At 49.4% G+C, this 27,682-nt stretch overlaps 1 protein-coding gene across 1 annotated transcript; it reads right to left on the bottom strand.

Annotated features, from left to right (window-relative positions):
* Positions 1 to 9,664: 9,664 nt before the first annotated feature.
* Positions 9,665 to 18,340, bottom strand: LOC144278256 (blue-sensitive opsin). Its single transcript, XM_077839492.1, has 5 exons — positions 17,980 to 18,340; positions 14,794 to 14,962; positions 11,499 to 11,664; positions 10,475 to 10,714; positions 9,665 to 9,796 (listed from the first exon to the last, which is right to left on the bottom strand). Exons 1-5 carry the CDS (start codon positions 18,338 to 18,340, stop codon positions 9,665 to 9,667), a joined length of 1,068 nt encoding a protein of 355 aa, XP_077695618.1.
* Between the last annotated feature and the right edge of the window lie 9,342 nt (positions 18,341 to 27,682).

The following is a 27,682-nucleotide window of genomic DNA, read 5'->3' as shown; positions in this document are numbered from 1 at the left end:
TGGACTGACATTCCAAGGAGGAAAAAATATGCCAGGAGGGGGAATTCCTTCCCCAGAGCCGTGTAAATCACTCTGGCTCAGCCAGTTGCATTTAGATCAAGCTCCATGTAGCCAGGAGCAGTAGTTGAGCTAACAGTGACCTCTGCCTGCTTTGCAAATTCCGGATGGATTTACTGTGGGCTGTCTATCCTCCTCCACCCTGCAAACACTTCATGCTGCCAGCTGCTTCGCATGTCAGCAGCTGACGGGCTGATGCGCAAGTGCCAGGCAGCTGCCTGGTGTAACAGAGACACAGGGGTGGATCATGGAGTGGGAGTTTGGAAGGGGAAGGGTGGAAGGAAATGTCTGGCAGGGCGGGGGCTGCTATGTGGGGGAGGAAGGTGAGAGACAGGCCCAGTCAGGGGAGGAAGAAAAGGAGACAGATTGAACAGCTGAGTCATCATCACTTTGTTACCAAGGTAGAGAGTGTGATTGCTGCCCAGGACTCATGGCTATTGGAAATGGAGGGCTTTGAAAGAAGTGGCATCATCTAGGGGGGTAGGGCACTGGGAGTCATTCCTCGCTCTGCCACTGACCTGCTACGTGACTGTGACCAAATCACTTCCCTGCTCAGTGCCTCAGTTTCCCCATCTGTAACATGGAGATCATACCACTGACCTCCATTTGTTCTTGAAGCTTATGGAGGCACCATGCAAGGAACTTAGCATTAGCCACCACCAACCTGTGCAGCTGGTCCGAGGCTGTGGGTGGGTGATGAAAACAGGGTGAGGGCTTTGGAAATCTATATCCCCTCCTTCCTATTAAAACAATTCTGCCTAGATAACCCTTAAAATGATTTGCTGCCCTTGAAAAATTACCTGGAGTCCTGCTTCTACTGTGGGCACATTCATGAAGGCCTGGTCTACGCTAGAAATATTATCCCAGTATTATAACCGTGTTGGTTAGGGACATGATTTTTTTACTGATATACCAGTAAAAGCCGTAGCGTGGACATCTTTATATTAGTATTCAGGTGCCCTATACTCTTACAATTTATTTCACTTCCCAAAATGGAATAGGGTATACCAGGATAAGCATTTTTATACCAGTGTCACTGCATCCACCGTTTGCCACTTTAAGCAGTAAGCTTTCTAATGTAGCTTGGACCTTTGGGACTGATCCAAAACTCACTAAAGCCAGAGGAAGTCTTTCCAGTAGTGTCAGTGTGCTTTGGATCAGGCCCTAATCCTCCCTCACTCCTGTGATTTGTGGAAACCAGCCGTGTTTCATGAGTAGTTTTTGTTTCAGTGAACTGACATTTATTTATTTTTGTTAAAAAAAACAACAAAAACAGTATGTCAAAAAATTCCCAACCAACAATAGCTGCACCCTCTAACACAGAACACCCCCGAGCCTGTTGCTCTTTTCTCTCTGTTACCTATAGGCTCCTATTTACACTGTTCAGGATCAGACAGTATTATTATCCTCCCAGGTGGCCAGTTGTGAATTCTGCCAGCACGGAACATGCCTTTGAAAAAAGAACCTATTCCCCCATTCAGAAACAGAGAGAGATATTTGTAGTAATGGGGGGTTGAATTCCAATCGTATGTTACACTCCAAAGTCTAAAGGGTGAGATAAGCAAGGCCTCCTTTGAACAGTGCATTTTCAGTCACCCGTCGAAAAAGGACCTGGCAGTTCCATCCTTTTGTTTCTCCCTAACTTCAGAGAACAGCAAACAAGGCGTTTTTATTCCTTTGTAGGCAGAAGGAGGGTTCCTTTACAGGGAAGATGGGGGAGAAAGCAAAAGGGAGGGAGAAAGGAAGGAGGCAGAACAGAAATGAGTATAATTAAAACTACTTATTATTCATGTTGTGGTAGTACCTAGGAACCCCCATCTTGGACCATGATCCCATTGTGCTAGGTGCTGTACAGACACCTAACAAAAAGATGGTCCCTGGCCCACAGAGCTTACTTCATATTAAAACTCTGGATACAAAGTCTCACAACTTTTGGGGAAAAATTAGATCCACATGAGCACTCTGTCTGTGTCGCCCTCTCCTGGCTTACGTAGTGCAACTCCCCATGTCATTCACCAGCCACTGGAGGGTAGATATTCAAAAGAGGCATCATCAAGGCCCAGAGCTGTGTGCGGTGGGTGCTGGGCTCTGTTGAAAATCTGCCCACTGGTGTCACAATGGGAGCTGCTGGGTACAAGCTGCTGGGAGCTGTCCCTTATTCCAGCACCTAACTGGGAGCTGAGTTGTTCTGCAAAATTTGGCCCTGGTTGTGAGACTGAGGGTGAGATTCACAAATATATTTAGCTGCCTAATTCCCATTGATTTCCTACCCTGAGCCCTTAAAATTGGCTACACAAGGCAGCTGGTTGTTTTGGAGCTAAAGGACCTAAGCTCTCTCCAACACACTGGTGGATAAGAGCTCAGTGCTTGTTTCTGGCCCCTAACTCACTGACGGCACAAACCGAGTTCAGAACTAGACCAGAACTTTCCCACATTGGTGGGTAACTCAACTCCCCAGGACCGGCTGAGCCTTTCCCATCATGTGCCTTTTGTTAGCTGGCCCTTTAAATCTGGGAGAAACAAGCACCTGTAACCCTAAGGTGTCCATTTTGCACCAAACTGCCCTCCTCTCCCTTCTAGCTAGCAGGGATATTTCCATGCTGTTAGGTTTTCCCTCCTTCCTTTATGCTTGAGTCCATAATGGAGCTTCTTTGAGGGCTGGCAGGTGCATATGTAAAAGCTATATCACTGTCTCTTGGAAAGATGTGGGCCTGCTCTTGTTCACAGCCCTTGCAGACCCACTCCCTGAGCTCACCAGCTAGAGGCTTGAGTCTTTGGAATCAAAAGTGAGGAGATCAACTGCATGCACTGGGTTACTGGTGAACCATGTAGGGCTGGGGTCAGCTGGCTTATGCCTTGGAAAGAAAGAGTGTCTTTTGTTCATGCAGTCATCTATCTGAGTCATTCAGGAACAGCTTTGGTGGGGCTTGGAAGAAATCTCATGTAGGGTTCTTAAGCAGAAATCCCTCCTTAATATAGTGCACTGCAGAGGGGTAGTGTGAAGTGGGGAAACAAAGGACTCTGTGGGGAGGGAGGGCAGGGGTGTGCAATGATTGGAGCGGCTTTGAAAAGAATCCTCTTAAAGCCAGGTAGGGTGAGTTGTGCCTCTCTGTTTTAGGGAGCAGCCTGTTTTGTTTCTCTCTGGGTTGGGGTTCTTGTGTGCTCTGAATTCTAAGAAATAAAGCAGTGTTACATTGCAGCCTGCCAGCAAGAGTATTCCATGTTGGATGTGATTTCTCAGTTTGCATGCTGCGAAACATAACAGACTCTGATGCAGAGATGGGCTCCCCCTGCCTCCTTCCTCTGCCCTTGGGAGCAGAAGAACCACAGCTGGGAGCCTGGAGTGCCTTGAACCTCTACCACAACTGCATGTAAGTAGAGAGGGGAAGGGGGTGTATATTTTGTAGAGTGAGGAGTGCCCGAGGGAAGGAAGGGGAGCATGGCTTGCAGCTTCTCTAGCTTCACTCCCGTTAGGGTTACCCCTAAATATCCAGGGCCAAAGGGGGAGAGATCAAAACACAGCCCCTCCCTTGGAATAACTTTCCCACACATCCTGTGGACTTCACACTCCCTAATTGCTTTCCCTTGTCGAGTCTGTTGGGTCTACAGGTGTTTGCTGCCATAGGTCTGCCTGGCAGCATACACGAAGCTTAGTTACAGACTGAGTCCAGCTGCAGCTCTTTTCAAGGCAGCTATAGTATTGTGTTCAGCTGCACATGGCACACAACCTATTAATTAGCACCACCTTGCAGCCAGTAAACGAAACCCGCAGCAGCTTGCTCGGTCTCAGTAAAGCGTTTGGGGCCATTGGGATGAACGTCCCAGGGGCAGGAGCCGTGTTTGCTCGGCTTATTAACCAGGGGAGCAGAGGAGGAAAGTTTATTGCTTGTGACTTTGGTATTTGGTGCTGGATCTGCAGCCCTGGAGACTGAATCTATAGCTCTTAGGTAGTCATATGGCCCTGCCTCAGGAGAGACACCAAGGACAGAGTAGACTATGGGGACTGAGCTCTCCTCCCAACCACTAGAGCTGATCCCTCCAGATCTGCGTGGAGGCCATTGGCAGGCAGTATTGGGGACGCTTGCTCTCCTATCACCCAGGCAGTCCCTACTGCATGATAAATGGAGAGCTTCAGACTCCAGAGCAGTGAAGTTGGCCCTAAATCCCACCCGCTTTTGGAAGCAAAGAGGAGGAATTCAGGGGGCAAATGTCACATTCCATTACCCTGGTATCACTCCACTCAAATCAGTGGGACCCAGGGAAGGCTACGTCGGGCTTCAGAGCAGAAATAGGCTCCAGTGCTGCCACATGCTTAATCAGACGGGGAGAGCTGTGGCTGGATCCATAGGATGGAGTGTAACCAAGCGAGTGCGCTTCAGGGTTTAGGGGGCATGATCCGAGCCCTGCTCTTGTGCCGAGCGATAGCCGGTGATGTCACGAGAACCTTGCATTAGGGGGATACTCATCCTCCTTCTTATATTTCGCCTGTGGGATTGAGTTGCTCCTTTCTCCATGCTGTCCCTTGTGGTGCGGAGGAGGGTGGTGTGACGGGTGAGGCTGGGCGATGCGCTGTTGTGCCAGGTGTTGGGCCGGATCCTGATCTCAGCCATGCCGGCGGACACCTTGAGTAAGCGAAGGGGCTGCTTTGGATTTACACTGGTGTTAGCGAGAGCGGAGTCTGGCCCCTTGTCAGCGAGGCTATCAGGAGCTGCGCCACAGTTTGTGTGGAGCAAAGGAAGTTGCATTTATTCACTGGAGATCGCCTGGCCGGGGGCCGCAGTGCTCCTCGGATGTTCTGCGAGTCCAGATGGTGAAGGGGGAGACAGAGGCTGCATTTCCCAAAGGAAATTCCATTAATCTCTGCTTCCCCCTCACCAAACTTCTCAACTTGCCTCCACAGACTCCTTAATCCTGCTAGTTTGTGTTGCCTGCAGCTGAGAGACTCCTAGCCTGGCACGATGTACATGGGAAAGCCGAGCGGGTGGGAGAGGAAAATGGCACCCACCTGCCTCCAACGGGTGGGGAACTTGATGGGGCTGGTGGCAGCTGGGACAGCCCTGGCTGGATGGGAGAGGAGCCCACATGCTGAGCGGACACTGGGTTGCTCCTGTCCTTCAGGGTCACTGGCACTCAATGGCATAGGGAGGAAGGGAGGCGATTGGTCACTTGCTCTCCCCTTTCATTAATTTAAACCCTAGTTTGGGCCACATGGTGCCGCTTTGTGCGCTGTTCAGTGTGAGGGAATGGACTGGGCAGGGTTCTGATACTGGGCATGGCAGGAGGGCGGGGTGTGATCAAGCTTGTTGCTTTCACCCTCTTCTCCTAAGGCCAGTTTCCAGTGTGGTTAAAAGGAATGGTTCCCTGAAGTAAAAGACCTGAGCTCTCACTGTGAGCCTGGAGCTCACAGGATAGGGGAAGACCTTGTGGCCTGCATGGGCTGAGGTTCCCCCTTTTTGTACCCTCTGCCCCCATCATAGGCTGCAGGGAGAGGGGGGGACTCAGAAGAACGAGCTGAGTTCTAGGGTAGGCTGAAGAGGCCGGGTTATGGGTCCTGTGGCTGGAGACCCCGGAACTGAAACCACTTAAAATGCCTGGCAGGTGAGGGTATGGGTGGCAGGGCGGGTAGCACCACTCCCCTGCATTAAGTTGAATAAAATTGACAGCCTGGTGCTTAAAATCCATCCCCTTGTTTGTCCTCAGTCGCCAGCATGCCTACGCCAAAGGATCGCAGCTGGAAGGCCAGGCTGCAGTGCACCCACAGGGTGAGGACACCACCCCATGGAAGCCAGGGATGAGACAAGCATCCTTAACGCTTTGGGGTCTGGAGGCTCCGGCAATTCATTGTCCATCGTGTCTCTGTTTTTGCATAGCTCGTGAGTTCATTGTTCTGATTAAAGGAGGGGCTATAGTGGAATCTCCTCTTTCTCTTCTACGGTGGCTTCTATTACGTCTCCCTCCCCTAGGTGGTATTTCTAGTTGCTTCAGGCCAGGAGAGAGGGAGCGGGGGTAGTGGGGAAAGAGAGCAGCGGAAAGGGAATGAGACTGGGATCAGTCACTAGCCAGCTTGATAACAAATTCAATGACACAGGGAACAATTTTTCCCTGACGCTGCCAATTCTTTAATGACTTTGACGCTAAGGGCCCCAAAGGAGGGGAACTTTGACTCTGCAAAAAACCCTTTGCTGAAGCAGAATTGCTTTATTTAAGGCTACGTCAGGCGTGTTTAAATATTAAAGTTTGAGCAATAATGGATGATATTCATTTAGGTTGTAAGTGCTGATTGGTAGCCCTCATTTACCGAAGGCAAGTGGTTGTGGGCATGTGCGTGCTGGTAGCAATAATTGGTCTTTTATCTTTTGGGCCAGCTGGCCCCTAGAGGGTGACATGAGCATATGTAACCCCCCCTCAGTGTATGCTACATATCACCCTTTGTGCTTGATACACAGGATGCTGGTATGCTACAGCTCTCAATCTGCTACTCTGGCTCTGTAGTGCATGCTTTTAGCCCTGGAGATCCCCAGTGTGTCGACCAAGATGGCAGCTGTCACACGAGACCCATTAGGAGATCCCAATTGGCTTGCCATCTGGCCCCTTTGGCTGAGTAAGGCCAAGCACGGCTCCCTCTGGAACCCATCGATGCTGCTCCAAACATCATCCAGTGGGAGGGGCGCAGGAGCAGCACTTCCCGGAGGTGCCTTGTGTGTGCCTGTGTCCACAGTGAATATATGAAGTAAAGCATGGGGAAGGACAGTTTCTGAATCCTCAGAAAGGTCTGGCTACCTCCCACCATAGAGGGGAGAGGGGAATAAAGGTGACCCCTTTCCATGACGCAGAAGCCCCCGGCCGAGGAATCAGACAGACACACCTCCCTTCTTTGTGCTGCTGGTGTTTATTTTGGATTTGTTTTTAATCCCTACTGTTCAACTTTACAAAGTCCTCATGCCGATACGTTGGTTTATGTATAAAATATGTACAGGAAAGCACTGCAGGAACCATCGCGCCCCCTAGGCCGGCCAGGCTTGCGAGTGAAAGAGTGCTTCTCTCCTTGGCGGGGGAGGATAGGGTCGAGAAACGTAACGATTTCCAAGTACATAAGCAAATATTTACAGGTGACAAGACAAAAAGATATATCTCCATTGTCGTCTCCAGGAGAGAGGGGAGCAGCAAAGCCCCCTCCCAGTTCCGTTTGTTATATTGATTTATAAAGACTGCGTGTATCGATTTTTACAGGCGGTGTGTCTGCCAAGGATGTACAGCTCTGACTTTTGCTTGTGCTGGCAAGAGGTCGCAGAAACCGCTCCAGCCATAGACTTTGGCGCAGCGTTATGGAACAATGCCTCCGAAATACTCCCATGATCTAGAGTAAATGCCACACAAATGGGGAGTCCATTCCAGGTGTGTGTGTGTGGGGTGGGGGAATCCAGCCTGAGCTTTCCCCAGGGCTGTTCTGGTGTTAATGCAATGGAAGCCTAAAAGCTGTCTTTGCAGATAGAGATCTCCCTTTGAGCTGCTTAATTTATTTGGAGTAAATAGGAGAACCTGGGCTGGATTTCTGTGCCCGCCTGGAATGGATGCAGCTGGGGGATGCTCGAGTAGTTACAGCTTCTAATAGGATTTGGTGGTTAGAATGGCTTGTTAGAATGGAATGCCTTTAAATAGCCATGAAAGTAGCTAAGCAGGGTGTGAGGTTAAAGGCAGTGGCCACCAAATGCTGTTCATTGACTCATTGTAACACAACTGAAAATGCTGATCTCTAAAACTAAACCCTGATGCAACTGATCCGCAAAATCCCCACTGATCTGAATGGGCCTGGGATTTGTCCCCCCATGTCTTCAAGCTTGTGGAGAGTGTAATGTGGATTAAATCTACAGCTGGGCAAGGGTTTCCCAGTACTTTAGCTTGAGGCACTGGGAAAAACCCTGCTGTACTTCAGTCTGGGTCTGGCTTAAACCCAGGAGCTGGGAGAGCTGCTAGTTTATTTCATGCTCTGCCCCATTGCATTGCATCAGCTCTGCTCTGCTCTGCTCTGCTCGGAAATGGTGCAGAGGAAGGCGTGCTGCCCTGCATGCATCCTCTCCAGTCCTCATGCAACAGCTTGGGCAGCAGCCAGGCAAAGAAACAAGGTAGCGTCCCTCCCGGCCACTCTGTGAGTGAGAGGACGGGGAGGATAGTAAGGAGCAGAGACGGAATTACAGACCACAGAAACATGCGAGTGAACTGCTGTTGTGTTCCACTGCAGCTTCCGACCAAGGAGAGAGCATAATGCCAGGAACCATAAGCTCTGGGAAGAATGCAAGGGATGGATGTCTTCCCGCCCTGCATCCACTCTCATACACACTTTCGGACCTGCATGCATACAGGTGCTTGTTCTTGTGCAGGCATGTACTTGTAGACTTTTGTATACACACGCAATGTTGGTCTGTGCTCACACATACTCGTGTCGCTACATACACCCAGCTCACACACGTGCACAAGCACTTTAGGAAGGGGGTTTAAAGCTAAACCAGAGTTTGCTCTGCCCGCGCTCTACCTACAGGGCTGTCTTCTAGGATCTGCATTATTCCCTCTTGCAATGAATCATTTGCAGTGGTGCTTGATGGTAAATACACTGAAAAGTCCTGCAGTTCTCTAACCACTGAGAGCTATCACCTCTTTGCCAGCAAGTTATACATGCTAGGATGCAGCTGGCACAACGGTAGGAGAGCGCGGTATCCACAGCTGCTTCCACTATCATGGTCCACTCCAGTGGACTGAGAATGAGAATGGGCGCCAGGAACTCCTGACTTCTAATCCCAGCTCTGCCACTGACCCCTTCTATGGCCTTGGTCACATCACTACATCTCTCCATCTTGCTATCTCTGCAATGGGAGCCCAAAGGGGTATTATTTTAGAAATGGAGCCACAGCAGCAGCCCTTGAGGACTGAAGCAGCGCTAAGAAATGAGGCTGCTGGCTTGTTCTAGTTCTAAAAACACCCATCAAGCACCAGGGTGCTGGACAACTTCCCCTCCATTGTTGTATGTTACCACTAGGGCTATTTCACTGCATGTGACACAAGCTGCATCACAGAGTGTGACGCATGGGCAGCCCAGCTCAAGGGGTTAGCTTCTGGGACCACTCTCTCACCAAAACTCTTCAGCCCCTGCCAACCTAAATCACACTTTATTTCCTTAAATCTATGTGCACAAGAGGGCGAGAGGTCATGAACAAGTGAGCGCAAAGGTCTGCACAAGTTGGTACTGGCTTTGCGTGAGTGTGTGCAGCAAGGCGTGCAAGGGTTTGCGTGAGAGGGCTCAGAATTAATTGATATTTGCACGGCAGGCTGCTTGCACAAGTGGTTTGCAACTGCACAAGCGAGCCTTTGCATAAGTGGGTTCTATATGTGCACAGCTATTTGCAGGGTGGGGCCACATTCAGTATCGACACCACTATTTTCACAGGGGAGGGCTCTCCTGTGCACACCTGAGCAGGTGTGATATGTGATGATGGGTGTACAAGGGAGTAATCGCATGAGACAAGCTCGTGGACCAGAGGGTATGTGGGTGCGTCAGTTTCTACTTCTTGATCCCAGAGCGTGGCAGATCCCCCAAGTTCAAACTGTCCATGGTCTATGCTGGTGACACTTGACTGGAGGAGACGGAGGATACCTCGGTCTTGCTCTGGGATACGGTCGAGGAGACGTCATCATCCCCAAAGGGGTTCTTACCGCAGCAGATTGTGGTGATCATGCAGTTACGGAACTGAAGGGAGAGAGAGAGAGCAGTGGCACCTTTGCACAGCACATACCTCCACGATGGCCAGTGGAGCCGTCCCTCTGGTCACCAGACAAAGAGCACTTTGCTGGGTTAGATATAATACCTCGCCCACTACAGAGATGCTACCACCCCGTGGCGAAATGTGGCAGCTGTTCCAACTGCATAGGCAGCACTAAACAAATTAAGGCAGAAAGCGACAGATACCAGATTCAACTGGAATTTGTTCTGGGACTGGAATAGCAGGGGTGTGCTTATTAGGCAGGAGGAAGATGCATCTGCACAGCTGTGGTGAAGCTCACGACTGGAGTAGCAAGAAGACTGTACGTCAGGATCAAGGTGTGTTGGTAGCACCGACACTGGACTGGGATAATAGAGGGATTGAGTTGGGTTGGCAGGGCTGGGTGGTGTCCCAGGGAGTGGAGTAGCAGGGGTGCTGCAGGTTGGGATCCAGGTGCATTTGGAGAGATGAGTAGAGGGATCCCAGGGATGGAATAGCAGGGGCGGAAGCTGCAGGTCAGGACTGAGGTGCATTGGCTGGGGACGCAGAACTGCGAGAGCAGGGGGTGCTATAGGCCAGGTTCAGGGTGCACCCTTAGAGTTCTGGGGGAAGCCTAGGACAGCTTTGGCAGGGAGGGTTCCTCTGCCTGGCCCTGGGAGTCTCACCTGTTTGTTCATGAGGACATAGATGATGGGGTTGTAGAGAGAGGAGCTCTTGGAGAAGAAGGCAGGCACTGACATGAGAGTAGCGGTGAATTCCGCCCCCTTGTTGGTGAAGATCCAGAATGCCACCAAGGCATAGGGCGTCCAGGCCATGAGAAAGCCCAGAACCATTAGGATCACCATGCGGGTCACCTCCCTCTCCGCCTTCTGGGTGCTTGCCGACTCCTGCTGCTGCGCGGCTGCCTGTGGGAGAAGGAGAGGGCAGTGAGCCAAGGAGCATATTGTACAGTGCTGAGCTGTCTCCCACCAGGCAAGCTAGAGAGAACTGGATATCTGACATGGCTGGAGTCAGGGGACAGAGAGCAGGTCGGAACCCCTTTGCTGGGAAGGCTGACCCCTGGGCCGAAGACATTTCAGTTGGTATTGCGTTATGCCCAGAGGGGATCTAACCACTGCACAGAACATGGATGAGATCCAGGGGCAGGGGCTAGCTCCACTGCTCTGAACCCGGGCTAGTTCTGGAGCACAGACTAGATTTACACATGGAACATGGAATGGCTCGCACCCAAGGCAGCACCCACCAAGTCATAAAGTGCAGTCGATAAACTCTCTTACCTGGAGAAAGGAGAGGCTGAAAGGGGCACACGAGTGACCCTGATTTGCGCTTGCGGAGAATCATCCGTGCTTTCGATCCCCCTGTGAGGCTTTGAGCCCCCTCACCGCCCGCTGATAAATTATGGGTGTGAAGTTTTGTCTCTTGCCTCTCTGCTAAGCCTGGGCCTGCCTCCAGAGGAGATGGGGGAGTGAACAGAGCTAACACCGGGGGCGATTCATAGATTCCAAGGCAAGAAGGGACCACTCTGATTGTCTAGTCTGACCTGGCCAAACCCATGCAGGCTTGTATTGCCCATTGGATGGTGCTACTTGTGCTTCAGGGAGCCTGTTCTCCAGCTGAGGACCAACACCCTCTACCCTCTCATACTCGTCTCTCTTCGTCAAACCCTGAGCAGCTCAACCCACACACTACCTCTCGGACTTTGCATATGAGCCGCCCGTAGGAGAAGAAGATGACCACCACCGGGATGATGAAGTGGATCATGAACATGTAGACGACGTAGGATTCATTGTGGTAGTCAGGGTTGAGGGTGTAGTAATCTGGGCCACAAGAACACTGCATGCCCTCGGGTATGTATCTGCGGAGTGAGAGAGCAAGCAAAGCAGAAGGGTTAGGTCGCGCATTTCACAGGGGCCCCCGTGAATGGGGCTGCGTTGAAACTGGTGAGGTGACCTAGAGTTTCTGTGTCTGCAGCAGGGTGTCTTGCCCATGGGCTGGAGAGTCTGCGGCTAAGCCAGCCCTTGATTACAAGATGAGCCCCACAGGAGAGCAACCAGGTGATTGCAGTATAAAAGGCAGCAGGCACCTGCAGGCAGGGAGTGTTTGAGAGCGTAGCTGAGACTTCCAGAGGCAGGAGGAAGCCTGGCAGTAACCCAGGGAAGCCCAGAACACAGGAGGTTGTGTGGTGCTGGAGCTGGTGGAAGAAGGCACTGCAGAGAGCACGCATGGTTCTGCAGAGCCCGAGCCAGGTAAAGCCTGTGAGTGGACATTGAAGAAGGGAAGATGGGGAACTTTGTGTGCGTTTGGACTTCTGAGTTCTGGTTTTGGATAAACTCTGTTGCTAGCCGGGGGAGAACGGGGGAAGAGTGAATGAAGAGATTGAGCTCAGAAGGTCACTGGAGCCTAAGCAAGTTCGTAGAGGGGCTTGGATGACGGGGAAGTAGAGGCAGAACAGCCACAGAGGCAAACCTCGCCACGATGGATCACTCGGCAGGCACGGAGTAGCCACGGTGCTGCATTAGCAATTCCTGGAGCCTCTGAGAATGATAGCACCAGCCAATGGCGCTGTGGCCAGGCACTGTGTGTGCTCCTTCCAAATTTCTCAGCCCATGCCCTTCAATCCTGACCTGCAGCTCCCACCCTCTGCAATGCCAATCATAGAATCATAGAATATCAGGGTTGGAAGGGACCTCAGGAGGTCATCTAGTCCAACCCCCTGCTCAAATCCTGGGCTCCCCGTGCCCAGCTCTGCCAATGCACCCCTCTGGCATATTGGTGTGAGGCAGAAGTGCATGCTTCCACATGGGGCTCTGGTGAGCCTGCTGCGCTCCTCTGGGTGACGGGAGCTGCCGTGCCCCAGGGCCATGCAGCCCGGGAGAGGATCATGCAGGGGCGGCGATTCATTCAGGAGAAGGCGGCATGTTTGCCGTTTGCTCTGCGCTGACACATTGCACTTGGACATGTAGACATCAGTTTGTTGTGACAGACACTCTCTCCCACGGGGAGCAGGCGATTTATTCCCGTCCCTACACAGCTGAGCATTTGGCTGCCATGTGCCACCTGTTCTTTCTCCAGAGGAGCAGAGACGACGGGGAACCTACTATGGCTCAGTGCAGGTATGAACTCTGAGGCGTCCTGGACTCCCTGCTGCTGAGAGGCTGCGTCCCTGACCATCTTGCCTAATAGCCATTGATGGACCTATCGTTTGCGTCTGTTTAAATTTTTGCCTGTAGAATTCAAAGTAGAATAAGATTCTTTCCATAGGCTTTTCAGAGGAGCCTACAGAATTCAAAAGAGGATTCTTTCCCTGCTGTAAAATTCTATAGGAAGGATTTTGATTTTAATTAGACCTATAGGATGGATCTCGTCCTCTATGAACTCCCATTGGACTTCGGAGTAATATTTGTTGTGGGTCGAGCTTGGGTTGTGGGCAAAGCTAAATGGACCCCGGTTACATTTCTGCAGCATCCTATTGGTTTCATCCCTAGTCAGTTCTTTAGTGCTTTTCCATAAAGAGAGAGATTTGTGGGGGGCGGGGAGGGGGTCCAAACTAAAAACCCCTCTGATATTTCTTAGTTTATCAGATTTTGGGTTCCTATGACTCAAAAGCAGCTTTGTTACTTTTAATAGCTAATGTCCTGATCCCTGCAGAGTCACGTAAGTAAATTTACTCAAGCAAGTAACCCCATTGACTTCAATGGGTTTGCTGCCAGGAGTAAATGTAAGTCTTTTTCGGGATCAGGTCCCAAATTTGTGCAGCAGGAGGGCTGTGGCGAGGGCAGTTGCTTTGCCTGTGCTGGAGGGGAAATGACAAGTGAATTCATGTGAAAGACACCAGATTGACAGCCCTCCTTAATGCTCAAGTCCTGTGTTTATCCATGGAGTCTATACAGCAGAGGCTTCCCATACTGTGCTTTAGTCCTGACCACCCAGCTCCTGGCCAATGTGATATTTGGGCTCAACTTGAAACAATAAGGTCTACGCCATGTGTAATCTTAATCTTAATTCATTGATTTAACTGGGATTTACTGTTATATGTAAGGATTAGCCCCGGGAGCTGCCATTGCGGGATTGGGCCCCTACCTTTTCTTCACTCAGAATTCTGCTCTTGCTAGGTTAGTCTGCAGTGACTGCTGGAATGGGGACAAGTGTGTGCGTGGCTGGCTCCCCGGAGGAGAACACAGCTGTTCGACGGAGCGCAGCTGGTGGCCTATGGCATTAGACAATTGTATTATGAGCAGACCGTGCTTCCTCCTTGCTCACAAGCAAGTACAGAGAGTCTCTTCTCCCTTTGCTTGGTGGCCTGGGCTCCTTCGTCATTTCCCCTCTGCGGTAGCAAGAAAAGAATATGTAGGTCTGTATTTGCCCTTCCTGTGGTGAGTTCTCACTTCCTGTGGTTGGGCTGATCAGAGAGCTTTCGGGACTGGAACAGCAAGGGAAGGGGTTGCAGGTCGGGATTGCGGTGTCCCAGCAGAACTCTGTGTGGGACTCAGAAATGGAATAGCAGGTGGTGATGTTGGGCCAGAATGAAATGCATTGGCAGAGATGGGGTGAAACCCAGGACTGGACTATCAGGAGATGCTGAAGATCAGGACTGAGGTGGTGCCTTAGCAGCGCTGTATGTGGGGAGTCTAGGACAGGAATAGCAGCGGGGGCTGTCGGGTAGGATAGAGGTGCGTTGGCAGAGCTGTGTGAGGAAGCTTGTAATGCCCAGATGCATGAGGTTACATTTTCAGGAAGCATCCCAAAGCACAGAGTCTGATTCTGCTCTCATTAGCGCTGGCATTAATCAGGAGTAAGTCCATTTAAGTAAATGGCATTACCCCAGTATCAACCCAAGATACACAGATCAGGTTCAGCTCCATAATTGCTTCCGTGCTTCCAGGGCTCATGCACAGGGGGACACCTGGGTATTTGGGATTCGAGTATTTAGATAGCGGTCTTTGTCCGGATGGTGTAAATACTGTCTGTGTTTCGTATTACTCACCTGGACCAGCCAAACAGGGGTGGAGCAGCGCAGGAAAAGGACATGACCCAGGTAAAACTGATGCCCATCAAGGCATGGGTGGCAGAGAAGCGGAAATTGCCCATGGGCTTACACACCACGATATAACGCTCTATGGCCAGGACAACCAGCGACCACAGGGCAACCTGACCTGGGGGAGAAAGAGACAGACAGAGTAATCTAACATGAGTGAGCTGTTAAAGGACATTGGGGACAAGAACTTGTCTAAACCTGCTCTTATCTAAACAGAGGGGAAGGATGGTCTGGTGGGTACAGTACAGAACCAGGAGTTGCGTCACAGGGCTGAACTGGATCCGGTACCCTGCAGCTTCCCCATCTCACTGTGGCTTGAGCAGAGTCTGCCTTTAGAGTGCCTAAGAGTCTGCCCCCAAAATGGCCATATAAAGAGCCCAAGGGCCTTTTGAGTCTGAGTGTCTTGTTTAGGGCCCTGGTCATTTGTCATCCCCTAAAGTCAATGGGCCAAGTCTTGACCTGGTGTGAGGAAATACGGCTCAAGGCGTGAACCCTCGCTTGCACCATGTCTGAACCTGTCCTGATGGCTCTAAGAGTCTAAATGGGTATTTGGTATGTGTTCCCACTGCAGGAGAATGAGCCTGGGCAGGTGCTGGTGTGTTTATTTATCAAAGGATAATCAAACCTTAGGGGATTATGAGTGTTTAGCTTGTGCCATAAGCCTGTTAATGCCCCCAGCATGTGCTCATCCGCTGATAGCTACACCCTCTGTTCAGCTTTCATGAAGAACGGTAGCTCTTGCGGCTTCCCTTTAGCATAAACTTTTTTCTTTCTTTCCCCCCACAGTTGAGACTCTCCTTGTTCTTTGCTGGGTAGAAATGGGAAGCCTGGATAAGACAGAGGGCCTGAAAGAGCGTGAAAGGTTAGAAGCTGTTGTCAGGCACAGAGATGGGGCCTTTTTACTGAAGGAATTAGTGATGACACTAAGTGGCCCTTCTTCTGCTCCCTAATATAGACCTGGCCCCATTTCCAATCCCTGGCATAGACCAGATTTGTTGAGCCTCTTTTCCTGGTAGCAGGAATATCCCCATTGCCTCAAATGTATTTAGGAGTGAAAATTACCCAGTGAAATTTTAGCCTTTTTTTTTTTAAAACTCCTTGCATTGATTGCAAACTGTTCCCTTCAAGAATTTGCTCTCTGAGCTGTGTTTGGTTGGCCGGATAAGTCCGCAGGTATCATCTCTCTTTGCTGGTTGGATGAGCACAGAGATGTAAAATTAATTCATGTTGCTTGAAAATAGATTTTTTTTGCAAGAGGTTGTGCCACGGAGAGTTGATCGCAACCCTGCTTGCAGGAGTGAAAGATCAAAGAGCCACGAGTGCGGTCAGATCAGTTGGGTTTGAAAACACCGCTGGATAGTCACTGCAGCTCTGCTCAAAAATATAGACTGAATCCTGTTTCCACTCCTTGAGACTGACCATGTCATTTTTACTCTTATTGAGAGCAACCATATCTTCCTTCAGCTCCCTGATACACAATTAACCCTCATTCTGCTCCCAGGTTTAGACCTTTCCTCCTCTTCCATAAGCACCAAGCTCCTCATCTCTAGCCCAGAGGAGACTCATTTTCCCTTCCCAAATACAGATGGGGTCATTCTGTCCCTCGCTGAGACTGATCGGATCTTCCTTCTCCTCCCAAATACTGACCTGCCCTTCCTCCAGTATAAAAAACCTGTCCTTGCTCCAAACTGCAGCATCGCTGCTGTAAGATGCATTGCTTTGGACCACTGGTTTTATATAACCGTGATAGCATCTTCCACTGGGAACCTGGGGCAAGCTTACATGCTCCTGGAGTTCTTGCTGTTGCACCAAACATTATTTTGTATTCCCCATGACAGCCCTAGTTATCGATGTCTTCCACTTCTCCACGGAACTGGAACAACATGGGGTAAGTTTCCCAGGCACTGTTCTAAAGAACCACCCTAAGGGAATTTCAGTCTCTTGGACTTTTTAGTCCTGGACCCTTCTGCTGAGGCTACCAATAAGGGGGCCCAATTAATGTTGGTTGTGATGCTGCCTGTCAGGGGATAAAGGCCCACCCATTTGACGCAGGCCACTGACTTGGTCTCTGATGTGGTACTAATGTCTGGCCGGGTTGACATGACTAGCATAGCCCAGGAGGTGAAAGCCTTCGTATTAGGGGGCAGTACTCAAACCTGGGCATCTGCCTTCAGGTGCTCAGTTCTGTACATGAGTGCTCCCAGCAGCACTGCAGATGCTCAAATACATGCGTTAGCCACCTCAGCCCGATAGCTCCAGGTCAGACCGTGGAAGGAAGAGTCATTTTCAGTCAGGCTGCCAATGAGTGTTGAGAGTGACCTGCTGGGAAGGGCTTCCACACAGAATTCAGCAGGGCTCATTCTAAACAGTGGTGGAGGATCTTGCTAAGACCATGGCAGTTTCCAGATTAATCTCAAGATGTGCTTGCCTTCGTGTGGACCCTAGCGATGGGCTCAAACCCAGCCCTTCCCAATTCAAACACCCCTGAACTTTGGGTCCCAGATCCTTAGCTGAATTTTGCGGCTTGGGCTGATTTCTTTTCATTGCCTCCTTTCTGAAACTCCTGGTGTGGTTGCAGTCAACATGGGCTTCCAGAACAATTTTTAAAAGTCCCCAATCTATTTTGGGCATGGCTCATAGCTTGTCATTGGGCTGGTTCTCAAATCACTGTGCCATACTGTTGTGTGAGGATGTAGCATGGCCGTTTCGTTTAACCATGTGGTACCTTTGCATTACAATGCAACACACCCTTCCGGGAGTGGCATAATGTACTGATGCCACATAAGGCATGTCTACGCTGCAATTAGGGGATGTCATAGCTAGCTCAGTGTCACCAGAGCAGTGAATCTGCGGCAGCATCGGGCTGTACAAACCTGCCTGGAACCCTGGGTAATTACTTGCATGTCTAGCCCGTGCTGAAACGTGCAGTGTCTAGCCCACTAGTGCAGCCAAGAATTTTTCAGTGAGGAGAAACAGACTGAATGAAAGCCATCTGCCTGGATGGCATGCTTCCAACTGGAAATAAACCCAGGGCAAACTAGACCTTCCTTTCGCTCCTCCTTCCTCCATCCAGGCAAGCGCATGCATCATTCCCCCTTCCCTGAACATCCTCAGCTCCCGCCGCTGAGCTCTTACCTCCCAGTGTCGCAAAGAAGCCCTCCACGGCACAGCCCATAGGCCCGAAGATAAAGTAGCCGTTCCAGGCCGTGTAGAAGGTGACAGTGAAGCCAAAGCAAGCCATGAAGAGATCAGCCACGGCCAGGTTGACCAGGATGTAGTTGAGTGGCTGCCGCAGCTTCTTGTGCTTGAAAGTGACAAGGAGGGTGAGGAGATTGATGGGGAGCCCGGTGAAGATGAGGAAGAAGATGTAGCAGCACACGATTCGGTACTTCCAGGGTTCAGCTAGGTAATACTGTGGGTACTCAAAGGGGCTCCGCACCAGCCCTGTTTTATTGGAGAGCGGCACATAGAAATTGATACCTTCTGTTCCGTTCATCCTTCTGTTATTTTAGCAGCTGCTCTTTATTATTTAATTGTTTCTTTCTTTTTTAAAAACCAATTTAATTCTATTGTCGACCTCAGTAAAAAACAATCCCCCCCACCCCCAACAGAAATCCTTAAGAGAATGCAGAGCTGGTGTGTTGTCCCTCATCTACATCCCAGAGCTGGCAGCGCCAGGATCCCATCGGGGTTTTTATATCCTTCGCCCACTTCTGCGGGAGTGGAGGAGGGAGTGAGGGCGGGAGGGGCGGATTAGGGTCTAGGCTAAGTTTGTATGACAAGGACAACGGGATTGAGAGGGGCTGATGGTTTAAGCGCCCTCTAAGCAGCTAGTTGGCCCCAAAACCTGCCTTAAGGCGTATTAATTTCCATTAAGTGTTTAATATCTTTGAAGGAATTTGGTTTATTTGGAAGTGAGGTGAGGCAGGAGCAGAGCGATAAATTGACAGGTGCTAACCATGAAAGAATGATAGGTGGGTAGAACGGTAGAACAGAGACAGGAGTATTGGAAAGGAATTTCTGTACCCACTTGAATTCGATGTAAATGGTAACCCTTGTGACTGCCCAGTAGCTAAGAAGGTGAGCTGGTCAAATTATTTGAGAGGAAGGATGGTTCGGGAGTTAGTGCACTGGCTTAAGACTTGTGAGACCTGGGTTAAATTCCCAGCTCTGCCACTGACACCCCGTGTGGCCATGGCCAAGTCACTTATTCTCTCTGTGCTTCAATTTCCCATCTGTACAATGGGCTTTGTTCCACAGGGGGGGGGGGGGGTCTAGTGGTTAGTGTAGGGGATGTGGAGTCATTTTTTACCTGCAATTGTTTTTGCTTCTGCAGTTGTATTTTTTACCTGCAATTGTTTTTGCTTCTGCAGTTGTATTTGTTAGTTGCCAATATTCAGCAAATAATTTGGAAAAGCAATTTCTGACTGCTGGGTTGTTTGTAATCTGCTTGCTTGGACTGTTCAGTATTTGATATTTGCTGTGTGTGGTTGGTCACTTAAGTCACATGGTATTTTTTCTGCTCCCTCACTGGCTTGCTGTCTGAAACTTCAGACAGAAAACAGGTTTCAGAGTAGCAGCCGTGTTAGTCTGTATTCGTAAAAAGAAAAGGAGGACTTGTGGCACCTTAGAGACTAACAAATTTATTTGAGCATAAGCTTTCGTGAGCTACAGCTCACTTCATCGGATGCATTCAGTATTTTCCACTGAATGCATCCGATGAAGTGAGCTGTAGCTCACGAAAGCTTATGCTCAAATAAATTTGTTAAGTCTCTAAGGTGCCACAAGTCCTCCTTTTCTTTAGACAGAAAACAATGACTCTCACCCTTCCAACGTTCAGATTAATAATTGTTCATGGGAAAATTTATGAAATGTATGGGGTTTCATGAACATCTGAATACTCAAAATAGTGAACTGGATTCTGAGCAGAATCAGGTCCTCTCACTGCAGGTTCTGGCCTCATAGTAGGGACGGCTGAAGCAGCAACACTTGGATTTTGGATTGTAGCCGCAGAGCTTGGCAAACCTGAACCCACACCCAGACTGGCTCACAATAGAATAGCATCTGAATAGGTGCCTTGGAACATTGCAACATTAAATGTACTTGAGCGATATCATCAGCTTTGGGCATGTCCACATGTTGGGAAGCAACCAGCCTTCTTCTTTTGCAAGGCTCTTCTTGACCAACCACTCCTGTCCACGGCCAGCTCCTGCCTACCTCCTGTCCTTCAGGAGGAAGTTATTATCATTGTTGTTTATTGGGATGTGTTGTGGTAGCATCTACTAGCCGTAGTTGTGCCCAGGAACCAGTTGTGCTAGGCATTGTACAAACACAGAACAAAAAGACTGTCCCTGCCCCCAAAAGTTTATAGTCTAAATACGTACTGGGGTTTCTAGGCTGACGTCTCAACTGAATTACTTTGTAAGCCAAATGCTGTTGCGATGCCAGGCTGCCAAATGGAACTAGCAAGAACAAATGCAGATGGTTCTGCTGGGTTCTCATTTCCATGCAATCCTTTCTTGCAGCCCCTGGTGCAGCTTAGCTGGGAGGTGGATTGCACTGGGTCTTTGTTGCAATTAGGTTTCTGAAGTATGTAATTGAACATCTGATCCTGCACTTGGAAAACCTTAGTGCTTTGAAGGGATACAGTGACTGGGAAATATCTCCTCCTTCCACTTTGGATGGTGGGCTGAATGTATAACCCTGTCCCCTCACCCTGCTCCTGCCCTGCTTTGGGGGATGAGCTTTTTTAAAAAAGGATATCATGGAGTCAGATCCATTGACTCATTCCACACAGACTCCTGGAGGAACAGCTACCAGAGGGTAATGAATTCCATTGCCTGCTGGGTTCTTGAACCAGAACCCCTGGGCATGTTCAGCTCCGAATCCAAACTTTGTAGCTTGGGATCATCCATGACAGATGGATCTGAACCAGAACTCCAGCTCTGAACCTTCTCAGATTTTACAGAAGTTTGAATCTGGATCAGAACCACATGGCTAAATCTCTAAGCATTTCCAAACTGGCCTTGATTCAAACCAGTGATTTAGAAGTGAAAAGCTCTATAGCCCCTTTCCCATGCCCTGCCCTATCATGTCATTTTGCCCTAGAGATTCTGAGGACCATGTCTTCAAAGAGATACATGCCAACAAGCGTGCGCATGACCGAGGTGCAGAACCCCCAGCACGTCAAAGTCCCAAGCATGCATTTGCACATATGTTATTAAAAGGGGTGGTTCGTATATTTAATCCCCTTGAGCCAAACAGTCTGTAACCTGAATTTTAATGAAAATGTTTCCGGTTTGTCATTTGTAGAAGGATCATATCTTCCCAGGTCAGGAACAGGAGAGCATTGTGAAGTCAGTTAAGTATCACTGTCCCCATTTTACAGATGAGTAAATCAGGGTGTATTGAGTCATCACAATGAATTGTTATCAGAGCTGGGAATAGACCCCAGGAATCCTGACTGCCATGCCCAGTCCTACCAGTTCCCACCAGTAGGTCACATATCCTCCCAGCTGTGGAAATAGAACCCAGAAGTCCTGACTCCCAGTCCCGTCGCGCTGTAACCCTCGAGAACACTTTATTTAAGGCCAGTGGTTTTCAACCTTTTTTCATTTGCAGACCCCTAAAACATTTCAAATGGAGACGTGGACCCCTTTGGAAATCTTAGGCATAGTCTGCGGATCCCCAGGGGTCCATAGACCACATGTTGAAAACCACTGATATAGGCAGTAGATGACTCCTGTTGTCTCTGACAGACCCAAGTGGCCTGATCCTGCTGCCTGCTGGAAGTCAATGGCAAAACTCCCCTGATCTGCAGTGGCCCCCACTTCTCCCTGGAGGTGCAGTAAAGGTCACCCGTTTTCCCAGTGGTGCCTCCCTTCATTCCTGCACTCCGCTTCCCTTCCCAGGCTTGGGGAGGGGAAAGCACTGTGGTGGCCTCCCAGCCCGTCCCCTTTCCCCAGAGTGGCTCAGCTAGCCACATTAGGTGGTGTATACAATTCATTACAACATACTGGCCAATTAGGAGTCCTCAGGTCTTTTCGGCTCTGCTTCCACTCCTTGATCTGGACTGCCCTGCAAGAACCTGTCTCGTCTACGAGTATGCCATGGCTAGGCAATAAGATGGTTGAATTAACCCAGCTGGGCCTTTCCTGGCCTCTTTAACTCATTCCAGAAACTGCAGCTACAGTGGGTCAGCATTTAATTTTGCAGAAAGCTGGCATATCTGTCTGCCTATATCCATATATGTTTGTCTGTCTGTGCTCATCAGCATAATATCTAAGCATGGGGAAACATGTCACCAGGTTTCACAGGACACTAAATACCTAATTATTTGTGTTTTGTTTTTCTTGGGCTGTTTTCTATTTTTGCATCGGGGATGAAATATTGTATGTGTCACCCAGATTGAGGCGGGCATGAGTCCGAGTCCCAGTTTAGTGTCCCAGTTTATAGGAGAATGAGTCTACTACAGCTGCTAGCTAAAGGAGTTGCTCCGTTAGCAGTAGTGGCTTGTGCTTTTAGCGCTGAAGAGCCAGGGTTCAAACCCTGTTGTTCCCAAGCATGGTCATTATATGCATTCCGTGCTTGGCTGAGCGCCTTCCTGTAAAGTATTGCAGATGGTGGAAACAGAGTGACAAGAACCAGCTCTCATATTATTTCAACCCTGAGGCGGAGAAAAGCCATGGAGCTCCACAGCCAACCAAGGGTTCATTTAGTAGACTTGGGTGGACACAGCACTGGAGCGTTATTATTGTTTAGCAGTTATATTACAGCACTGCCTAGAGAGGCATCAACTAAGTCAGGGCTCCATTGTACTAGGTGCTGTACAAGAATTGACGGCCTGACTCCCGCTGGGAAGAGGAAAATACTGTTTGCACCAGCCGCTTAAAAAACTACCGACTGTAGACTGACTCCCCTGGAACTTGGTGCAGGCTGTCCCCAGTGACTGCAATGCTGGTAGCATCCCTGTCTGCCTGGTAAATGCCTGCTTGGGTGCTATTCAGAACTGTACCCAGGCAGGGAGAACAGACAACAAATCAAGCAGCAGCTGGAGAGGCTGGTGCATGATCTGAGGTGGCTGTTTGGAAAAGAGAAGGTCTGGAGATGGCATGAGAGAGAGTGGCAAGAAAAAGTGTGTCTGACCCACACTCAAACTGAAGGAGTAAATGGGAAGGAAAGGAAGGTTTCGCCCTGATTCCTCAGTGCTGAATTTGAGTCAAGGGGAGGTTACATCGCTCCGTGAAATCCGTCAGAACTGTGTCAGAAGTAGCCCCAAACTCATATGCTCCCTTCCTTGTCCGAGCTCCCCACTTTTAGTTCAGGATGCTGGACGCTGCTGCAATGGGAGAACTGCCTAAGGCTTCTTAACAGAGCTCTCCTGCTAATCTGTGACATATGGTGGTGTACATGACCCTGATCTGTTAATGCTGTAAGCTTCGGTCCCTTCCCGCCACCCACCCTCCTCAGAAATGAGGTGGATGGAAAAAGTCCGCATCATCTCCGTGGAGAAACTAGATCGTCCCAAAAGCTGTACGCGCGTGGGGCCAGGGCGGAGGGAGGTTTAAGACGGAGCTGAAGGGCAGGAACGGAAGGCCAAGGGGTAGGAAGAATGGTATCTTTATCGCTGGCATGCTCTGATCCTCCAGCTTTGGACTGAAAGGACAGAGAAGTAGGACATGGCTGGCGGAGACGAGAATAATCAGGTCATTGAAACCAGGGGTGCCCTGGGGTAAGGGTTCCAGATAGGCAGGCTACCCCCTTAGAAAGGGGCTAATGCCATCTTGATACACGAGCGAGAAGTAACTATGGTACACCAAGTCACAAAATGATCCAACCTGATTCTTTCTCCTCTCTAGACTCTCCTCGGGTTCCTTGCTGGTAAAACACAAACATCCCTTCATTCCAGAGAGCTCCCTTGCCATCATGTCTCGAAGACGCATTTCCTTGAAGGTATTTTATACCCCTCCTGAAAGTGGCAGAGGTTTCTAAATGTACCAAAACTGGATTCCCCCACAATGAGTCAATTTTTAAAAGGTTCATACTTCAGGGTCCATTCAGATGAGCATCCAAAAGTTCATATGTTTCTCTGAACTTTTGTTTGCAAACAGGCAGGGGCCAGTTTAGCTATAGGCAATCTAGGGAGCTGCCTAGGGCAGCAGATTTTTGGGTAATTATCTAGAGTGGCTGATTTGGCCTGGCTGCCCCTTCATCATAACAGAGGGGTGACTGGGCCAAATTTGAGTGTATGGTGTTGCGACCTGGTACATGGGGTCACAATACCACTCAGATTTGCTCCTGTCACCCTGGGTCATGAGGGAGGGGAAGCTGGGCCCAATCTGCCACCTTAGGCCTACGAGGAATGGGGCGGACACTGAAGTTTTGCCTAGGATGGCACATTATCTTGAGCAGCCTCTGAAAATGTGGGCCGGGAATCTCATGGGAATGTGCATTTCCACCTTCCAGACATATTTTCATGAAAATAGCCATCCTGACAACATTTTTGTGCTTCCATGTCCTCTCCTTAGAAGTGTAGACACGCAAAATGAAGAATAATTGGGGAAGGAGGAGGAGGAACTAAGCCAGATATTTTTGGACTTCTAAGAAAGGTTCAGCTGGAGTTTGGGAAGAAAGTCATATGGTATCCAAAGAGATTCACATACGTGGACCAGTTTACATGAAGTAAACTGAAATAAAAGTAAAATGAAGTAAATAGAAGTCCCTGGACTTGTATTCAATTTTGGAGGATGAAAGTCAAGAGGATTGTATGTGGATTTGAACTTGGGTCTCCTGAGGCAAAAGGCTGGAGTAGTAACTCAGTGTGCCTGCATCCTGACATGGCTATGGACATGAATGTTACCCGATCTAATCTGATACCATAGAAAAAGCTCTCTGATTTTCAGTAGAAGTGGGCTCCAGCCACAAAGTTCAGACCTGGATCCAATTCCAAATTTTCATAGAGGTGAAGGATGGATGAATCCAGAGGTAGACTGACCCCTTTTAGAGATGGGATTGAGCACAAAATATGGGAAATATTGTATGTGTTGAATTTAGATCCTGTATCTGGATTTGAACTTTACCAAAGTTGTCAGGTATTGAGATCAAATTCCAGTGGACACCCATGCACCAGCCTGAAGCTACAAAACTAAGGGAAGCTAATAGAATTTTCAAATTCACCCAAGTCTCATGGGCTTTCAGTAGCACTTAGACTCCTAAACCATTGAGGTGTTTTTGAAAATTTTACCCAGTTTTACATATAACATCCAGATGCTGGTGAATTGGTAGGCTCCGTGTTTGCTGGCACCCAGAGATAAAGTCTCGGGATCAGATACCCAGCGGATGTAACTCAGATTAGCCCCATTGACTTCTAGTGGGCTCCGGTGATGAGGCTGGCAGATGTCTTTCCAGCATCATCATTCTTTTCATGAGGTCAGTTTTCTCCCTTTGCAGCCTAAGGTTAACATGTAGGTAGAGCAAAGATCAAGCTAGGTGCGGCAAGCTCTGGTCCTTGGTTGACATGGATTTAGAGTTCTCACTAGGTCAGCTGCAGTCAAAGCGATACCTAAAGGCCTCAAGTCAACTCAGAGGAGGAAAATGATACAGGGGAGGATGGCTGGTTTTTTTTCCAGGATGTGAACTTGGATTCCCCCAACCTTCTATGCATCAGTAATGAAAATGGAAAGTGATAGCTTTAATCTGGTATCTGTTAGGCCAGGAAACCTCATATGACACCTCTTGGAGGGATCTGCACGATTTAATGAACATCATCATACCAGACAGGTAAATGGGGAATTTGGGCCCTGTCTGGCAATTCTACCCCCTCCCCACCCCACACACACACTTCGGGATGCTCCTCCTAGGTGGTTGTATAGTACGCAGCACAAAGGGGCCCTGATCATGATTGGGGTCTCTAGGTGCTACCGTAATACAAGCAATAATAGTAAATGGGAAACCGTCATTAAAAGGCTGTGAAATGGGTTGGACTTGGATGAGAGGCTATATGCCAAATGACTTAAATCACTGCATTGACAGCCCTGGGGATCCCAGTTCTCCTCTGTCTGCAGAACCAGGTCCTGCAGGAGGAGGGATAGTGATTAAGGCACTGGACTGGGGCCCAGGAGGCCTGTGTTCAATTCCCAGCTCTGCCACAGACTTCCTGTGTGACCATGGGCGAGCCACTTAATCTCTGTGCCTCAGTTCCCCATGGGGGTAATAGCAGTTGTGAGGATAAATGTCCCTTTGTGATTGGCAGGTACTCTGATACAGTGGTGGTGAGGGTCACACAAGTACCTAGATAGCAGCGTTTCAAACTCCCCTACAACTCTGATCCACCTGCCTCCTCTAGGGTTGAGAGGGGACTTTGGTGTCCCTGGCCCACTTACTCCTTTGTCCTCTCTGAGAGAGAATCAGCAAGGAAGCGGCTGTATTTGTGATGGGGATGCGTGGAACTGAGACCGTCCAGATCGTTACACACAAGCTACCATCAGATGGCAACAACTTTCAGCCTCTATGATGACTGAATTCAGAGAGGAAAAGTCCTCTCTCCTGTTACCAACCAATCTATGCCATCTGGTCCCCCAAATTGTATCAGACCAGATCCTCAGCTGGCGTAAATCGGTCTAGCTCCATTGACTTCATTGGCATGGGCACCTGTTTACATAGCTGAGGATCTGTCCCCATAGTTCTTTTGCAGCTGAATTTTCATCAGGCAAAAGCCCAAACTTTCCCAGAGTCTGAGTCACAAGCAGCTCAAGTCATGATCCCTACCAAGATCATAGTTGTCTTGTTTCTTCAGAGGTCAAGGGCATTGTAGGGAAATACAATTCCTGCTTCCCTGCCTCGTTCTGATTGATGCCCCGAATTCACCCCCTCCCAATCTGAAAGGGTCACACATCTCAGTGCCTGCTCTGTAATGGATTCCTCCCGAGCCGTGTCTCCACTTTCTGCCTTTCTTCCAAATGCTGGACCCTTTCAGGAGCCTGGTGTGGTTAGCTTGTGAACCTCAACGACAATCCCCTTCCCTGCTTCATAACATCCTCTCTCCCTCTGACCGGTGTGCAGAGGTTAACAAAGAGAAAACGATTTAGCGCAGGCCAAAAGGGAAAGGCTTTGGTGGCACAATAGGGTTTGAAAGGTGCATGGCCGAGAGGAGCCGTGGGAAATGATGAAACAATGTTACTGCTGGCCCAGCTGTATGGTTTGGTGACTCTCCGATGAGGAAGGAGGCCTTTGTGTCTTAAATAACAGGAAAAGTGATTTGTCCCCTGTGCGGTGGGAAGATTCTAAGTGAGCAAGCTGAGTCGAGGTAAAAATTCCCTGTGTAGTCCCGCAACGTCAGCCCACTGACTGGCTCCAGCCCTTTCACAGCTAGGGCCTGATTCAGAGGCCTGGACTACACTAGAAAATTAAATCGGCTTAAAAACGTCAATCAGAGCATGAAAAATCCAACCCCCCTGAGCAGTGTAGTTAAGACAACCTAACCCCCAGTGCTTCTGTTGACCTAGCTAGCACCTCCAGGAAGTGGATTATCTATGCCGACAGGAGAACTGCGCCGCTGTAGCATTTCAAGTGTAGACAGGCCTTCAGTCACAGTAAGGCCCCTTCAGCTGGTGTAAATCTGCTGCAAGGACTCTACACTGACCCTGCTCCCAGCATGGAGGGGTGGGGGTATCTAGCTAAGGTAATTAGATGGCTATTACCATAGTGACTTTAATGTTTTTATCCTCCCAATGTGCCCATAAGGCAGGTCTCTTGTCCCCATGTTACAGATGGGGAACTGAGGCACAGAGAGGATAAGTGACTTGCCCACAGTCATACAGGGAGTCTGTGGCGGAGCAGG

This window comes from Eretmochelys imbricata, chromosome 21 (assembly GCF_965152235.1).
Source record: "Eretmochelys imbricata isolate rEreImb1 chromosome 21, rEreImb1.hap1, whole genome shotgun sequence".
NCBI lineage: Eukaryota > Metazoa > Chordata > Testudines > Cheloniidae > Eretmochelys > Eretmochelys imbricata.
The sequence above is the reverse complement of the archived record's forward strand: the minus strand, read 5'-3'. Positions and strand labels throughout refer to the sequence as shown.